General features: G+C 43.8%; 3 protein-coding genes across 3 annotated transcripts; all 3 read left to right on the plus strand.

The window, feature by feature from the left end:
• Positions 1-365: 365 nt before the first annotated feature.
• LOC146615614 (uncharacterized) lies at positions 366-2,870 on the plus strand. Its single transcript, XM_085374238.1, has one exon. It carries the CDS (start codon positions 663-665, stop codon positions 2,868-2,870), a length of 2,208 nt encoding a protein of 735 aa, XP_085230364.1. The 5' UTR covers positions 366-662.
• Positions 2,871-2,918: 48 nt separating this feature from the next.
• On the plus strand, positions 2,919-7,019 carry LOC146615615 (uncharacterized). The gene is made up of 4 exons (XM_085373759.1): positions 2,919-4,269; positions 4,615-4,748; positions 5,127-5,267; positions 6,744-7,019. The coding sequence occupies exons 1-4, from the start codon at positions 2,919-2,921 to the stop codon at positions 7,017-7,019; spliced, it is 1,902 nt and encodes a 633-aa protein (XP_085229885.1).
• Positions 7,020-7,636: 617 nt separating this feature from the next.
• Positions 7,637-9,432, plus strand: LOC146615616 (uncharacterized). The gene has a single exon (XM_085373760.1). It carries the CDS (start codon positions 7,867-7,869, stop codon positions 9,430-9,432), a length of 1,566 nt encoding a protein of 521 aa, XP_085229886.1. The 5' UTR covers positions 7,637-7,866.
• Positions 9,433-18,016: the final 8,584 nt, after the last annotated feature.

Consider the following 18,016-nt stretch of genomic DNA (forward strand, 5'->3'; position numbering starts at 1 on the left):
GTTAAAGGCCTTGAGAATATTTTTTAGTAATATTCTCTAAACTACAGAAGGGTTAGGAAGGCCCAGAGGACTTTATTAGAAAAGATCCTCTAAAACTTAAAAAGGAGAAGTACTGGTTGGAGTCCAAAGGAGGGGTCCCTTTGATCAATAGGAGAAAACGGATCTCTTCTTAAAACCCCGATGATTTTAGTGTTTTAAATGTTTTGATGTTCTGTTTGATATTGGACACACATAAATACACGCTGAATGCTTGCTGTGGAACACTGGGCAGGACAGTTTGGTTCTCCGTTGTTCACAGATTACACAATTAAAGGAACTAGGTTCCTCTTTTGGTTAAAATAATACACCACACATAGAATTTTTTTTACACATTTATTACATACATAAGGAGGGTAATGAGTGACTGCAGGTAATGTATGAAGTGTGAATGAGACGTGTGAACAAGGTGACAACCAACTAGCACCCCTATCAGGAAGCTCTAGGCAAGGTTACCCGCCAGACTCCGGTTTGGTAGAAGCTTGGTAACACCTGAAGGGATATTTCAGTGCTGACTCACCTTTAAAGCAGCGCCCCAGCTGTTAGTGCCTAACAGAGGCAGAAACCCAGCTGGCCCAAATTCTCCTTTAAAATCAATAAAAGAACACTCCTCCATTGACAGTAAAATGGATGGAGAATTAGATCGAGAAACTAATGATGATGGTTGGGGTCCCGGTGTTATTCTTAGCACATTGGGAGAACAATTAACATGTGTTGAGACAGTCATCAACTCCACACACCAGCCTAAAGAAGCAAAAAAGCAGAAAGAGTCATTGAGGAAAACAGCTGAAAGGTTAATGAAAGAAAAGGGAAAGGACGAGGGGAGTAGTGGTAACTGGGGAATAATTTGGCAGAATAAGGCTATGCAGGCAAAAGAGAAAGAGGAAGAAGCCAACTCAGCAGCAGCAGGTGCAGGTGTGATGAGCAGGGTGAGACACAGAAAGGAAGCAGATAAGCACGCAGGCCGCAAAGCTAAATTTAATCACTGGGTGTGTTTATGGGAAACTGCAAAACCACACATGAAGAAAAATAGGTCTCAGCCACCTCCCTATTCTGCCTCAACTCCTCCCTCAGCAGGCATATATCCGGTACTTAATATCTCTGGTGGAATAATGACTATTGGAGAAGAACCGCCCGTAGCTCCAACTCCCATAGATACCAAGCATTTTTGCCCAGGAAGCTCCTCTCTGTCGGCGACATCCTCAGCTAGTAGTAGAGCCCCCTCTTCTATGTCCCATTGTTTTGGAACCGGATCTGAGGGCCTAACTGACCCCTTTGCGAGCGCACCATTTGCGGTTCGAATGAACAGACAGGAACCCACTGAACAACAATTAACTGATCAAGAAGCAGCATTACGCAGCTGCTTAAATGAACATAGGTCAGTGGTCCAGGTGAATAATCGTGTTGCGTCAGCCCCTCTTTCCCGGTCCAACCCCTTTGCCAGCACTCCTGTCGCTGTTAAGGGAGATCTGACCGCTATTGCAAAAACTGAGCCTGGCACTTCACCAAATGTCACAGTTACCATGTCTTTGGTGGGCCGTCAGGATCCGGAAACACAGATGAGTTTAGCCCACGTTTTTGCTGACACTGCTACCCCACCAGGCGGGGAAGAAACTGAGGATACTGATGATGAACTCAGTGGCCTTAACAATACACCCCCCTCTACCCCTCCCAGTTTAGGATATCAGACTAGATCTAAGGGCCCTGTGCCTCAGCCTCCAGGCATATTTCCCCTGGTCCAGACTAAAGCGCAACGTAGACCAGTGTATCAACCTTATTCATTCGGAGATGTCCAGGCCCTAGTGGACAAACTCCCTGACATAACGGAGGGAGGGAATGCCTGGTTGGCTGGTTTGGATAAATACACAGCTGGACAGGACCTCGCACTGGGAGATTTTAGAGCTATTATAACTAGGTGCACATCCCGATCTCAGGCAGCGGACCTGGAACAAAATGCGGGTACTACCATGCATGAGAACGAGGTGCCACTAATGCAGGCCTTGAGGTTTATTGGACCGGCCCTGCGCAAACAATTCCCACCCAAAAATCAAGGCACCTTACAGAAATTTAAATGGGAGGGAAAGCAAAATCCCACCCATTATCTAAATCAGGCTGTTGAAGACTGGGTGAACCATACAGGTCATCACCCCAGTAGGACTTGTTCACAGAGCATGTGGTTTAGAAGGGCGGTGCTGAGGGGCATTCCGGAGTCAGTAAGCCAGAAAATGGAGGATAATCCTGATTTGCAGGACTGTGACTTTGCAATCTGGAAGAAACATTTGATTTTTAATCTTAACAAAGTGCAGATTAAGTCTGATGATAAAGCAGAGAGCGTCGAAGATTTACAGTTGCAACTGTTGAAGGTTCAGCTGCAGAAAGCTAAAAACGACCTGGGTGGAAAAGGTGACAAGCCTAAAAAGCAGCTTGTGGCCGCTGCGGCTCCCCCTCCTGGTCCAGTTGCCCCTGATTTGTATCCGAACCCATGGCCAACTGATCCACAGCCCCCCCAGTATGGTGCTTATCACTCCCCGGCCCCTTATGGGCAGAGAGGTTCCCCATTTGGAGGAAACAGAGGTGGTTTCAGGGGAAGGGGTCAGATGGGAGGTGGTAGGGGAGGCCAGATGTATGTTTGTTTCCGGTGTGGACAACCTGGACACTGGGCTAAAGCGTGCCCTTTGAACCCGGCTGCTGGAAGAGGCAGGGGAGCCCGTGGTGGGCCCTATCAGCATCCTGGCCACAGAGGTGGACCTCGTGGTGCTTTAGTTGAAGTGCCCCCGGCCCCACAGATGCCTGTGATGGGGTGGGAGTACTACGAGGGTGGTCCCCAGCTATAGGACACCCCACAGACTGCCCAGGACGGTGAAGGGACAACGGCGGACCCTATGCTGTCCATAACTGTAGATAGAAGAAGAAGCAGCTTTTTAGTGGACACTGGAGCTACGTACTCCACCATTAAGGATGTTGCTCGTGAAAGACTTACTGACAGAGTGATTACAGTGGTGGGCATATCTGGGGAACCTAAAACTCTGCCTTACACCGTGCCCCTCCCCACAACGGTTGGAGATCAGACCTTGTTACACAGCTATGTTTGTTCAAAACAGGCGCCTGTGAATTTACTGGGAAGAGACTTGTTGATTAAATTAGGAGCCACAATACTCTGCTCTTCACAAGGCCTAACTGTGACTCTCCCTACTGGGGTTGTACTTCCCTGCTCTGATGGGCCAGAGGGAGGTGGTCAGTTTCTGCTGCAACCCTCCTCCTGTTTGGCGGACTCTGCTGACATCTACTGGGCATTATTGGAAGTTGAAACACCTGCTGAACCAGGAGTTTGGACTGCTTTTCAGCAATGGCGGCCGTGGCTCTCACTCCTACATCCTTATGTCCCTCCCCCTGACCCACCTCATGTTACACTGTTTTATGACAGGCATGACACCACCTGGTACCAGCACATGTTCCAAGAGCAGTGTGAGGGGCGGGCTTGGTCTCTGAACATGTCGTGCATTTTTGCGGCACCGGAGGGAGTGGCAGCAGCGGTTACTTTTACAACAGATCAATTACAGTGGTACATGATGTCTGATGAGGCAGCTCCCCATGTGTCACTGGCCTTACATCCTGGACACCAGGCTAAGGAGCTGGGTGGAATGGTTAAACGTTCCCTTGCGGCCACTGACTGGACACCTACAAAACTCCCACAGGTTTTGTTTTCTCCATCTACCAAGACATACCAAATTTTAAATGATTGCTTTAATTCCTCAACACTGCAACATGGAGTGGTCAGCGGGTCACATGGAAGAGAACACACAGACCACTGTGATGCTGCGCCTTTACTCGACTCTCTTCCAGATTGTTTGTGGTCCCTTGGACCCACAGATGTAGGTTTAGTTGATGTGGAGCCAGTCTCTTTTCAACTGTCATCTGCTACCCCTTTGTGGCAGCCTCAGTACCCACACAGACCGGAGGCTGAGGCTGGGATTGCAGAAACAATTTCTGGTTTGGTCACTACCGGTGTCTTGGAGCCCTCCTGCTCTAAGTGGAACACGCCCATCCTACCCGTTGAGAAAAAAGGCACGGGGAAGTTCAGAATGGCACATGATTTGAGAAGGATTAATGCCTTACTTGGCACTCCTACTTTGCCTGTGCCTAATCCTTATGTTGCCTTGACCAACCTCCCACCATCTCATGCCTGGTTCACCTGCATTGACTTGGCTAATGCCTTTTTCTGCCTCCCACTTCGTGAGTCACTGCGTGACATTTTCTCATTTACATTTAGAGGCCGACAATGGCGTTACACTCGCTTACCACAGGGATTTGCCCTCTCCCCAGGACTGTTTAATCAGTGTTTGAAAGAACTTTTACAAACCAGCCCACTACCATCTGACTGTATGTTAATACAATATGTGGATGACCTTTTGCTGTCTGCCCCCACGGCTGACATCTGTTTGGAGGCCACCAGAGTGGTACTTCACCACCTGGCCAACACAGGTTTTAAAGTGAGCAAAAACAAACTACAGATTGCAAGAAAACAGGTTTCTTTTCTAGGCCGCATGGTCTCACAGTCCGGTATTTCCTTGTCCCCAGAACACAGGAACTCCATTTTGCACCATCCAAAACCTCTAACTGTAAAAGACATGTTGTCATTTTTGGGCCTGACTGGTTACAGCAGGACCTATGTCCCAGACTATGTTGGCCTTACTTCCCCTTTGCGCGCTTTGGTAAATGAACAAGGCATGAGAAACCTCTCTGCTCCCCTCTCATGGACTACAGAAACAGAACAGGCGTTTATAAAGTTAAAACAACAGCTTTCTGTCGCCTCTGACCTTGCTGTGCCAGATTATGCTTTGCCTTTTCATCTTGATGTTTCTGGAACTGGAACCCATATCAATGGTATCCTGTTCCAGAAAAAAGGGGGAGAGAGAAAAGTGTTGACATATGTAAGCGTAATGCTTGACAACACTGAAAAACGCCACCCACCGTGCACACAACACGTTTCTGGACTTGCAAAAATCATTCAGAAAACAGCACACATAGTGATGAATCACCCACTAAAAATTTTGACATCACACAGTGTGGTGGCCTACGTCTCCTCACAGGCCTTCACACTCACTTCACTCAGGCAGAGACGCCTCAGTACCATTTTGGAAGCACCACACATCACCTACTCACATGAAGGCATAAACATGGCTGATCACATGGGATCAGGGGAACCACATATGTGTGAAGAGGTTGTGCAGGTACAGGAGAAAATCAGGCCAGATTTGCAGGCAGAACCTCTAATGGATGCAGAAAAAGATTGGTTCACAGATGGATGTTGTTTCAGAACTGAAAGTGGAATGTTGAAGGCTGCATGGGCAATAGTGGAACAGACAGACATGAGATGGAAAACAGTGAAAGCAGAGCAGTTGACAGGACAACAGTCTGCACAGAGAGCTGAACTGAGAGCGGTGATTGAAGCCTTAAGGATGGGAAAGGGACAGAAAGTGAATATATACAGTGATTCAGCTTATGCTGTGGGAGCAGTGCATGTGGAGCTCAAGCAGTGGCTAAGAGCTGGTTTTTTGACAGCCAGCGGAAAGCCTATTAAACATGAGATAGAAATGAGGGAATTAGCGGAAGCACTGTTGTTACCTGTTAAGGTGGCAGTGGTAAAATGCAAAGGACACAGTGCCGGATTGGACTTAGTGGCATTAGGTAACAAACAGGCCGACTTAGTAGCGAAGCAGACAGCTGGTTACTTACCCTCCCTGATTATGGTAATGGACCCAGAAGCCACACCCCCTCCAGAAAGACCACCCATACAACTAGGCCTAGCCACAATCAGAGAGTTACAGGACAAAGCCAGCCCCCAGGAAAAATCATTATGGGTAATAAGAGGGGCCACAAACACAGATGTTTGGCGTGGCCCAGATGGAAGGCCCATTCTACCGCCAGGGGTCAGACAGACAGCAATGGAAGAGGCACATGGAGTGGGGCATGTGGGACCTGCACAAATGATGAGGAACTTAGCCGCCTGGTGGCACCCTTATCTAAAAGACATGACAAAATACATGGTTAAAACCTGTAAGGAGTGCAACCAATTTGGAATCAAGCCCGCCTTCAAGCCAATAGCAGGGTACTTCCCCATCCCACTTTGCCCAGGGAAAGAAATAATCATTGATTACACAGACATGGTGGACAGAGTAGGTAGTTACAGGTACCTGCTGGTGGCTGTGGATGCATTTTCAGGTTGGCCAGAAGCCTGGCCGACAGCAAGTGAAAACAGTAGAACTGTGGTGAAGTGTCTGATTAATCATTATATACCACAGCATGGGTTTCCCGAGGTCATAAGGTCGGACAATGGTTCACATTTCAGGAACCACGATCTGCAGAGGGTTGAAGCCGCATTAGGTTTGAAACATAAGTTTGGCTCAGTTTACCACCCCCAATCCCAAGGGAAAGTGGAAAGGATGAATCAAACTCTAAAAACTAAATTGGCTAAAATCTGTGCACAGACCAAATTAGATTGGGTTAAGGCATTGCCTCTTGCATTAATGTCCATAAGATGCTCAGTAAATCAAACCTCTGGTTACACTCCATTTGAGTTGGAGCATGGCAGGCCTTTTCCTGGCCCCTCCTCTCGCCTGTTAATGTCGGATGAAGCTGATTCAGACCTCGATCCGAGGACATATTATAACATGCTCCGCAGTTTTGTTGCCCAGTATTCCTCACAGGTCGCTGAAAGAAACCAGCAAGAGCTGAAAGAGGCGGCTACACCTGGAATGGACTACGTCCTCCTGAAAGTCACAAAGAGAAAGTGGGCTGAGCCTCGCTGGACAGGCCCTTACCGCATAACAGAGCGGACCTCCCACGCTGTCAGGCTCGAAGGGAAAGGTGACACCTGGTTTCATTACACACAGTGCGCTGCTGCCACCGAACCAGGAAGAACCTTGAGAGAGGTGCAGAAGGACCTGTCAGAAGGAGCTGCAACAGCATCACCAACCACTTGAGGGAGCCAAAACTCAACCTACAAGCCGGCTGGTTACAAAAGGGGGTGTTCTTCATACTGAACTAAACATTTTTATTTTTCTATTTTTAACATCTTTTATGACTTTGCTTTTATATTGGCTGGAGTTTTTAAGATTTACATTTTACATTGCAATAGTTTTAACCGCTGAAAGCTCATTTAAAGTTGTGTCACTGATACTTTTTGTTGCTCTTTAACTCCTAGAACACGCCCTTGGCGAGGTGGGGGGAACTGGACCACCTTTCTCTGCCCCATCATCCTCTATTAGAAGACATCCAAGCTAAGTAAACATGTCTTGGCCCTTTCCCCCTGAAATGACAGGCAGGCAAAGATGTTGCGTCTTTGTTTGCTTCCTGGCCCTGGGTCTCATTCCCATTGGCATAATCCTGATCTGTGAAGGGCCCCCGACACTTCTGACACCTTCAAGTTCAAAAGCTTCGCCCCCTTCTGACAGTCCCAATCTGACAAATGTAGCCCCTAGGGTCTTGCCCACCACTTCCTCTCCAGTTTTGCCCACGCCCGATCCACTTAGAAAGAAACGACACACGGTTACCTCCTGCACCCCAAGTACGACTAGAATGATTACTCTCTGTGTCCCCAACAATAAAAGTTGGGTAGTCGAAATAGATTTCGCTAGCTTCCCAGTCACTCCCGTCACCAAAGACCAAGGGGGGGATCTTTTTAACCTTGCAGTACATCTCTCCTCCTCAGTGTGGTATATAACCCTGGGAGGTTGGCATCAGTGGAAGTGGTCCAGTTTAGTGTCAGAAACGGACCTCGATTGGTCCAAGCACTCTAGGGGTCAGGCTTTGCACTGGAGAAACCAAAATATGCTCAGAATAGCAAAAAAACCGGATCTTTCAGGCTTAATTTTTACCCTAAAGGATCTGGCCTTGACCTCCTGTCAACAATTTATACTTGCCCCTTGGACTGATCGCACCGCCCTGTATTGGCAAATGGAAATATGCCCTAGCGTTGGTGCAGCTCCAAGCTCTGTAGTTAAAGATGATAACCCCACCTTTAATGGCCCTCCGGTGACATATACAAACGGGGGGAGAAACGGCCGAATACGCATTGTAGACACAAATAAAATGTCTAAAGATGACCTCTTCCAAATTCTAACCGGTATTTCTGGAGCAACAAACAACTGGTTACTACTAGCTGAACAAGCTGCTGACAAGACGGCTTCCGACTGCATAGTATGTATGGGAGCCCGCCCCACTTTAAGAGTTGTACCGGCGCCAGTCAATAGTGCATGCCTCCTGCATCTTATGAACAATACAAAACGAGGTCATTGCTCATATCTGGAAAACCACTTTCCTAAAACTCAACGCTCGGTCTCTAATAAACCACCTTTCTTTTCTTCAGATGTAGCTGTGAACAATTTCACTTGTATTAACCTGACTGGCAATGCAGTAAAACTAGGTAGCTTGAACTCTTCTTGGTGCACTGAGATGACGGTTATGAAACCAAACTTCCGACCTACGGCTAGGGCTGATTTGTGGTGGTGGTGTGGCAATAACAAGTTATATGATGGTTTCCCTCGGGATGCGTCAGGTCTTTGCGCTCTCATAACTCTTATTTTACCTGTTTTAGTCACTCCAGTAGATCTCTCTATAGAAGTACACGAAGTTGGCCTCCCATCCTCCTCTGAACGCCGCTCTAAACGTTCTCTAATCCCAGGTTCAGCTCATAATCCAACCTATATTGATGCTGTAGGTATACCCCGTGGGGTCCCCGATGAATATAAACTGCGAGACCAGGTTAAAGCAGGATGGGCCTCGATACTTTGGATGGTTGAAATAAATGCGAATGTAGACAGAATTAACTACATTCACTTTAATGTGCAACTGTTGGCTAATTACACTCGAGATGGTTTTGAAGCTGTGCATGCACAGTTATCTGCCACTTCCCTAATGGCTTTCCAAAACAGGGTCGCAACGGATTTTCTCCTCGCAGAAAGAGGCGGAGTCTGCAGCCTTTTTGGTCAGGAGTGCTGTACCTATATCCCCAATAACACAGCTCCTGATGGTTCCCTCACTAAAGCTATTACTGGTCTCACAGCTCTTACTGTTAAAATGAAGGAACACTCGGGCGTTGATACTGCCATGTGGAACTCTTGGCTTAACATGTTTGGCAAATATAAGGCCCTTGTAGCTTCCATCCTAGTTTCCATCTCAGTTTTTGTTGCTGTCCTAGTCACCTGCGGTTGCTGTTGTATTCCATGCATTCGATCCCTCTTCCAGAGACTGATTGTTACAGCTCTCACTCCTGAGGATAAGGATCTCGCCCGGCAGATGCCTTTATTGGCTAGTCAACTTCCCACCTCCTCGCCAACGGATGATGAAAACTCTGATCGTGAGGGTGACGAACATTATCGTCTTTCTCTTGTTTAAATGCTTCTAGAATGGTTGTTTCTCTGTGGTGTTTTGTATTAGACTTGTTATTAATTGTTTCCCTCACCCACTTCCTCTTGAAGGATATATCTGGTTGAACTGTGTCTGGTCGGGTTGTGAGGGTTAAGCGATGTTCTCAGGGTCTCCGGACTTAAGCCTGAGCGAATGTGTACTCCCACCACTGGATATAAATTGTTTTTTTTTTCCACACCCCTTCCTCACGTTTTACCATATTCACTTTTGAATGTCCTTAGCAGTTACCGTTCTGGGTTTATTTTACGGTTGATTTATTTTTTCACATTTTCACGTTTATATCTCTCATTATTGTAGTATACTCTGTACTCTCCACATTTTTATCATTACTTATGCTTTTTGGTTGCTGAGTTACAGGAACTGTTAATTTTGTGTCACTACCCTGGTTGCACTGACTCGTTGTATCCTTGTGTGCAGGACAGCTGTTACTGCTTTCGTCGGGAACCGAGACTGCTTGCAGCCGACCCCTGGGCAGGGTGGTGCCTGGACTCTTTTCTCCTCATCTGCAATGACAGATAAAGACAAATGATAAGACCCGAGGAGTTTTTCGAGCCAGGCTTCGACACGTCTCTGTGTTCCTTTGAATGTTACTTATTTTTGTGTGTTGACCCATTTAAGATGGGTCAAAAGGGGGATTTGAAGAAAATATAATCTGATCAAACATTATTCAGCTTTAAATATTGTTCAGCTTTAAAGTTACTGTGCAACTGTGTAATAAAAATGTGCTCACGACTTTGGCCTTGAGAGCGATAAGAAGCGATCGCCTCATCCTGCAGGTGCAAGATATCTGCAAGCGAAGAGACTAGAACACCCAAGGCCGATTTCCTTTTATGGAGTTGTTTTTCTGCTAATGCAGCACTTTCCTCACAACCCCCTCCTGTAAGTTTTAGAGAATATATACCCATCCTCACAGCAAATATTAGGAATCTCCTGATGTGAGCTGTGTTGAGAGGTTGTCTCTGTCTCAATAAAAGTTCACTGATTCCCCATCTGCCGCAGGTGTCCGGTTGTCTTCATTCTCCGCCAGCCTGGTTAAGTCAATTCCTCCTTAACATCTAAAAGAACCTATTTAATGAAGGATGACGGGTTCACTTTGTGTTTAATATTATTCTATTGCTGTTGTTGTTTTTTTTATATCCTTCAGGGGTGGCGAACATGAAGACTGGGGCTTGGATGGAGCTCTGACTGAGGTGTCTGTGAGGTGGAGATGGGGAGGAGGTGGGTTGCGTGAATGAAAGGGAGAATGACAGATTTACACCACGTTGGTTGACTGCAGGCTGGTTGGTTGGCTAAAAGAAGGTGGGCAAGAAGGTGATTAGATTACAGTGATGATGACAGTCTTGACTTTGACAGCGTGGGAAACAGGTAGACAAGTGAAGAACAGACTAGCAACCGAACACCTGGGAGGTGTTGGTCCAGCTCATTTCCTTAACTGAGACTTTACTGTGGGTGTGTTTATGACTCTATTTCAATACTTGATTTAGTTTCAGGCAGTGAGGTGCTGGGTTTGACTACAGAGAGGGTTAAAAACTAATGTGCTTCTCTGGGTGAAAACAGAAGGAATTTTCTGTAATCCAGCAAAAGACAATATATTTTAAAGTCAAATCTCAATGTAAATCAATTTGATTGCGTTGCTCGAAGAATTGTGTGTGTTAGTCGAACGGCTCTGAAATTAATGAAACCTCTTGTCAGGGAAATGAGGGAAATGAAAGAATGGAAAACAAGCAGAGTATCAGCTTACACGAACCATCAACCAGTGAACAAAGCCTCGATTTGTTCATGGGCTGCCTCTGCCACCCATCTCTTTAAAGACATGCAAAGCACAATATAGTAATTAAGTTCATCATTTAAAAAATACATTGATTCATGAATGGATAATGTAATTTCATAATGTATTTGTGGTCTGAAAGCAAAGGGAAAAAACTGAATTATGCATATGGATTTTAATCAGGTATTTTTAAAGTTCTCTTTTGCATTAGCATCTATTTACCCACCACAATATTTCAATTTCCTTTTTAGCTCAGTTATTTAGCTTCTCCTTTGAGACTCTGCATTCAGCTGGTTAAACCATGTGAAACAATACAATTTATTGCTATGTAACAATATCTCTGATTGGGTTTAACGTATACAGGAGCCCTGCCACCACAGTTTGTCTGACATATTTAAATGACAGATGGTTCTAACTTCACCTTAAAACACTGGAACCTCAGTGTCAGCATAGTAAAAAGAAATGATGGTATTTGCTGTGCTGTTTCACGTGTTGTTTTAAGGTATTTTCCCTTAGTGCACACACTGCATGTGCAAGAATCCAAGTTGTTGCTCTCTTTTGGCGTTCACACCACGAAGCGCTATCTGTAGACTATAGCAGCTTTTTCTGTATAAATAAGTGTACAAACAGTTAGGATGCACTATAAATCCATGAATTCTAAACACTGTGTATGTTTCAGTCAATCTGATATGGATGAAATAAAGTCTTTCATGGAGGAGAACAAATCACTGCAGGAGCATCCACAAGAAGACAGACAGAGCTGAGGCCAAAAGCAGAGCTTCACAAAACCATTACAGCAAAACAGAGGGCTGCCTGAGATGATTATTTTATTTCACCGTAATGACTTTTCCATCCTAACAGTGTGTTTCAAAGAGTTTAGTAGAGCTGATTGAATAAGAATCTTTTTTCCTGCCGTGGTTCTTGTATTTCAAACGAGGTAGGAGCAGAAGATGGAGGAAGAAAGAACGACAGGACAAAAAATGCAGTGAAAGAGGTGCAAAGGAAGAGAAAAGATGGATGGAAATGAGGAAAAAGTATAGATGGAAAATGATGTTCTTCCTTCTAGCCTTTACCCTTTACCCACTATGCCCGTTACAACCTCATCCCTATCTATTTACACCCACACACTCAAATAAAAATATTCTTTACCCTCAAAAACATGAAGCGATAATCACTCAATCTATCAAATCTCTATTTATAACATGTAAGTAACAAGTGTTAATACACATAAAACAAAGAAACTCAATATCACTGAAAGGCATCATATTCACATGGAAATAAAACTGTATATTTTCTGATGAAAACTGAGTAGGAGGAAACAAATGCTTAATAGCTTTGATTATACAATCCAAAATAGACTGATATTACTTATACAGACAAAAGTGTGTGTGTGTGTGTGTGTGTGTGTGTGTGTGTGTGTGTGTGTGTGTGTGTGTGTGTGTGTGTGTGTGTGTGTGTGTGTGTGTGTGTGTGTGTGTATTTGGAAGAAAATGCAACTAAAATCCATAAAATCAATGGGGTATTTATTCAAACAACTAATGATTAAGAAAAGCATGCTCAGTAAAAGCTGAATGTCTATCAATCAAGTAAATTTCACTTGATCAAATTTAACATTTGATCCTTCCTTAGTTATGCTGCAGTAGGTGGAGGCTGCTGGGGGATTCCCATGATGCTTTGAGTATTTCTTCTTCAGTCACCTTTCTCACTCACTATGTATTAATAGACCTCTCTGCATTGAATCATATCTGTTATTAACCTCTGTCTCTCTTCCACAGCATGTCTTTATCCTGTCTTCCTTCTCTCACCCCAACCGGTCGCAGCAGATGGCCCCGCCCCTCCCTGAGCCTGGTTCTGCCGGAGGTTTCTTCCTGTTAAAAGGGAGTTTTTCCTTCCCACTGTCGCCAAAGTGCTTGCTCATAGGGGGTCATATGATTGTTGGGTTTTTCTGTTTATGTATCATTATAGGGTCTACCTTACAATAAACAGCACCTTGAGGTGACTGTAGTTGTGATTTGGTGCTTTATAAATAAAACTGAATTGAACTGAACATTTTTGCACTGTACAAAATTAGACTAGAAGCAGATTACATGTAAATTAGAAAATTTACATGTAATCAAATTGCTTGAAGTCAGCATAAATATTTTTTGAGTGCACTCACATATTGTAAGAAGTTGTAAATAATTCAGGTCTTTTTTTTAAAATAAACATACAAATTTGATTAAATGATCCTTATCGAGCTCTCAGTACGGCACATCTGGTTATTTGTGGAACATCAAAGCTGTAGCAAGATCCCATTTCCATCTTTAAGTGGCGCTTGTCTGTGATTTCAGTTGCACAACAGGAGTTAAGAAAGTGTAATCGGGATGACAATAAACCACGGTCACAGTTTCTTTCAGGTGTGTTTATCATTCACTCTGTTATTTTAATGAGTCTCAGCACCCCGTAGGCTGTTTGGTTTACTCTGAAAGCAGAGGATCCTTAATAAAAACCCCTTAATGAGATATGAGGAATAAGAAAAACCTTCATGTGTGAGCCGTAGCTCTTCATTTAAAACAAAGGCAAGTCATTATGCTGAAGCATGCAATATAATTTAGACAGTAATCACGGGCTGGAGAAACTTCTCCAGACAGCACGTCGAATTCTCTAAAAGCCAGCCGTACAGCTCAGTCTTTCCACAGTTAGAAGTAGTCCTCAAAAAACCTCACTAATCTCAGCATTAATAATAATTTTTAAATATCTTATAGATCTGTTTTAGCTTCTTGTTTCTCTCTTTTTCCCATCTTCCTCCTCTGTGCAGCAACTGGTCAACAAATGTAATACAGTAAAGAAACCGTTCCTCTGTGTCTCTCTTTCGCCTCTCTTTGTTATTGTAAAGGCTAATTGGGCCTCTCATTAACAGCATAGCAACCTTCAGTTGTTAATGATGTGGAACTTTTTGATTAGGCTACAGGCTGAACAGAGAAGTTGGGATGTCGGGCACAAATTAGAGAGGTGTGGATGCATTGCTGTGGGGGAAATGGCTTTTCCCTCCTCATTTGTTGTGTCTGCTGTGTGTTCCCATTAAACCACGCATCATGAGATGCATTATGCAGGTTGTCCTTTAAAAGAGAGGGTATTTTTTTTTACAATACTATACAACCTAAACTGCTTTTAAAAAAGAAGCCTAAATAGGCCATATTTGAATGAAAACTAACTTTTATCATCAGTACAGGAGTGTATAGAAAGGTGCAGGGAAGCCTATTATGTGACCAGTTTGTTATATCTGGACATTTGATGTCTACTCTGCTCTCACGTTATGATCTCTGTGTTAAGAACGCAGCAGTAATAATGAAATATCCAGCCGTTCTCATTCCTGGAGCATGCGACACTACGTTTTCTTGTCAAAGCTGCTGACTTCTCACAGTTAGGCACAAGATGGCTTTTGGCAGCAATGTGATGCAGCAGCATATGACATTAATGAGACTGAGTTGTCTCGCTGAACTCCAACTTGTCATTTTTCAAATCAAACTGTGAAGGAGCCGATATTAACCGAAACCTCAATTCAGTTCAGTTTCATTTAGATCGAAATCACAACAACAATCGTCGCAGGGCTCTTTATCAGACGCAACTCCAACAATCGGATGCAAGCTGGTGACAGTGGGAAGGAAAAACTCCCTTTTAACAGGAAGAAACCTCCAGCAGGACCAGGCTCATCTGCCGTGACTGGCTGGGGGTGATGGGAGGGAGGCAAGACAAAAGACACCTTAATTTTCTCCTAAAATCTCATTTGAAGTAATTGTCAGTACCTATAAAACAAACCAGTGGCCGAAAGTGTGAATAAAATGCATGCTATCCATTATTTATCAAAAACACAAGCACGCATGTAAACAGAAATACCCTCAGAACACAGAGTATGATTGTTCCAGTGCCTAAAAAAACATAGGATTGATTTGTTTGTCGCATCAGACTTTGTAGATGTGTAGTTTAGAATATTCAGAACAACATGGTGTCACTGACTCGATGTTTTATGATTCTGAAATAATTTCCTACATGAAGCTGAATAGGTGGGAGTCAATTAATGCATTTTTAAATTCTCTCAAGAGCCATTCATGGAGTCCAGGGTTGTTCACATAGTCACAGATGTGTGTGACTTTATCATTTCAGACAGAAATTTCAAACACTATCCTGGTGCTCAAAGAGTTAACTTGATTAATGCTTTGATAGTCAAAAGAAAAAAGAAAGAAAAAGAAAAAGGTTTTACTGCACGTGTCAGTGTTTAATGTATCGTAGTTGTCTTTAAAATTGTATTTCACTAATACTAACACGCACACTGATGGCGAAAACAAACGGGATGTGTAAATTCAAGCTCGTGTGCAGCAGTTTAATTGATACTTAACAGCCCCTGAATTCTCCAGAACTGCTTTGGGTGCAGCTACCCTGCATTATCATGATTACTCTGATCAACTCCAGCTGCTCTGTATTTGCCACAAGCCATTTTCACAGCAGACATTTTGGCTTTTCCTCGGAAGATAAGCCCCAGTGCTGCTACTAGCGCTGTTCTGTCGCAGTGTCAGTGCTTGTAATGCGGCGTGCAGTTAAATGGAAATCAGCAATTACTCTTTTTTTTGTTATTTACACTTCCGTATTGCCTGCTGTGACATCCTGAGAGATCTCCCACGGAAAAAAAGTATATTTAAGGAAGCTTTTTTTCAGCTTCGTGTTAATTGTTAAGTTCATTTGTCATTCTGGCTGACTGTTACTTTGTTTCTTCTCCCCATGTTATATGAAATGATCTAGTTATCCATGTGCTGCCTGCTTGCCTGTAAAGCCTGCCTCTTTTTTCCAGCTTAACCTTTGTCTTCATGACCAGATTCAGTTGTAGTTAAGGTGGCAAATTGACCATTAAGGTTTTTAATAATGCTGTTGCTGTATAGCAACCCTGTGTTTGACCACATATGTTCTTTGTCTCACTGAAAAACACGAAACATTTCCCCTCACTGCTTCATAACATGAAAACCTCGAGTCCACTCAGGTTATGCTCATGTTATGCTCAGACTTCCATGTGCTGGAATAGCTGGACTGCAGGTGGTGTGAAGTCTGTTAACAGCCATCACGCACTTCACTGTGAGCACCCTTCAGTAAATGATTGGCTGCCCTTCTGCCCACTCAGACTGTCAGCTATATTGACATTTCACTATCCAGCTGAATTGGACTGAAATCTCAGTGCGGGTATGTGTGCAGCACCACTTTGTGGGTTGGGTGTATGTTCAAATATTTATGCATCCCATGTAAGTCTATTCTGACATCTGGGAACATATATTAAGTGGTTTTTGACCTTTCAGTGCTGCTTTGAGAAGAAAGTCCATTCATGTCCCTTTTTTGTTGTGTGAGGCATATTGTATCTTTTTCTCTTTATTGTTACTTGACATTTAGATGTTTTAGTCTTGAGAGGTCAGGTCATTCATGCTCTCAGATGTTTAGTGTGAATGTCTGAGGGTTTTTATTCCTATTCAACACTTTAAAAAAATGTAAGCTGATTCGGTTACACTAAAATAAAGTTAAAGCTCTTCGTATCTGCTGTAAAGAGGTCAGCCTGGACTACAGAACTGAAATATGTGAAGAAACACACTGTTTAAGCTAATAAATCATATTTTCTCCTAATAGATAATTTTCTAATTACATATTAATTCTTTTGGGTATTTCTCTTTGTCTTTCTATCATTGTCGGTGCTCTATAATAGTAAAGTAATGCTTAACTTCAGTTTGTATCACTTTAAAACTAGTGTTAAAAAACTGCAGAGGATGAATACTGACAGTTTTTACAGCTTAATGTAGTTAAAATTAACTAAACAACACAATTTCTTGAAAAATCCAGTGGTGGGATTGTAGCTACTGCTGGACTGTTTGGTGTAACAGTGTAACAGAATATTACAACAACAAAAAAATGAAGTTTTAAGAAAACATATTGATTTTTCCATTAAGAATCTGAAAATGATAATTGTCTGTGAAGGTTCTCAGTCATCCAGGTCATCGTAGTCAAAGGAGCTTGCAAAGAAAAGATTCTGGACTTCTTTAAGTTGCTTGAAGACGTTTCACCTATCATCCGAGAAGCTTCTTCAGTTCTAAGGTCAAATGGTGGAGAGTCCCAGATATAAACCTAGTGGGAGTATCCCCCCACAGAGGGACAAAAGGACCCCCTGATGATCCTCTAATCGCCTGAGCCAAGGTGTGAAACTGGGTGTGGGTCCCAATCAGCCAGAGTTTCGGGTATGTTCATTGACGACACCAACTCTCTGCCATCTATAATCCAGTTTTGAGATCCCTTCCCAGACGCCTTAACGCCCACTCACATCCTGGGCCATCTGACCTCAGGAATTCGCATGATAAGGTGGGGCCAGGTTTCACAATGAACACACCCGAAACTCTGGCTGATTGGGACCCACACCCAGTTTCACACCTTGGCTCAGGCGATTAGAGGATCATCAGGGGGTCCTTTTGTCCCTCTGTGGGGGGATACTCCCACTAGGTTTATATCTGGGACTCTCCACCATTTGACCTTAGAACTGAAGAAGCTTCTCGGATGAGAGGTGAAACGTCTTCAAGCAACTTAAAGAAGTCCAGATGCTTTTCTCTGCAAGCTCCTTTGACGAAAATGATAATTAAACCAATAATGTCAGTCCATTTGGAGGGGGAACGTTGTCTCCATTTATTTTTTGATGCACCTTTTCAGATTAATTCACTCCGTGTCGTGCCCAGGACTGGACTGGAACAAAAAATCGGCCCGGGCATTTTGACTACAGACCGG

The sequence above is a fragment of the Diplotaxodon limnothrissa genome, linkage group LG16 (genome assembly GCF_057381915.1).
Source record: "Diplotaxodon limnothrissa isolate DT_005_m linkage group LG16, D_limnothrissa_male_GT1.1, whole genome shotgun sequence".
NCBI classification, from domain to species: domain Eukaryota; kingdom Metazoa; phylum Chordata; class Actinopteri; order Cichliformes; family Cichlidae; genus Diplotaxodon; species Diplotaxodon limnothrissa.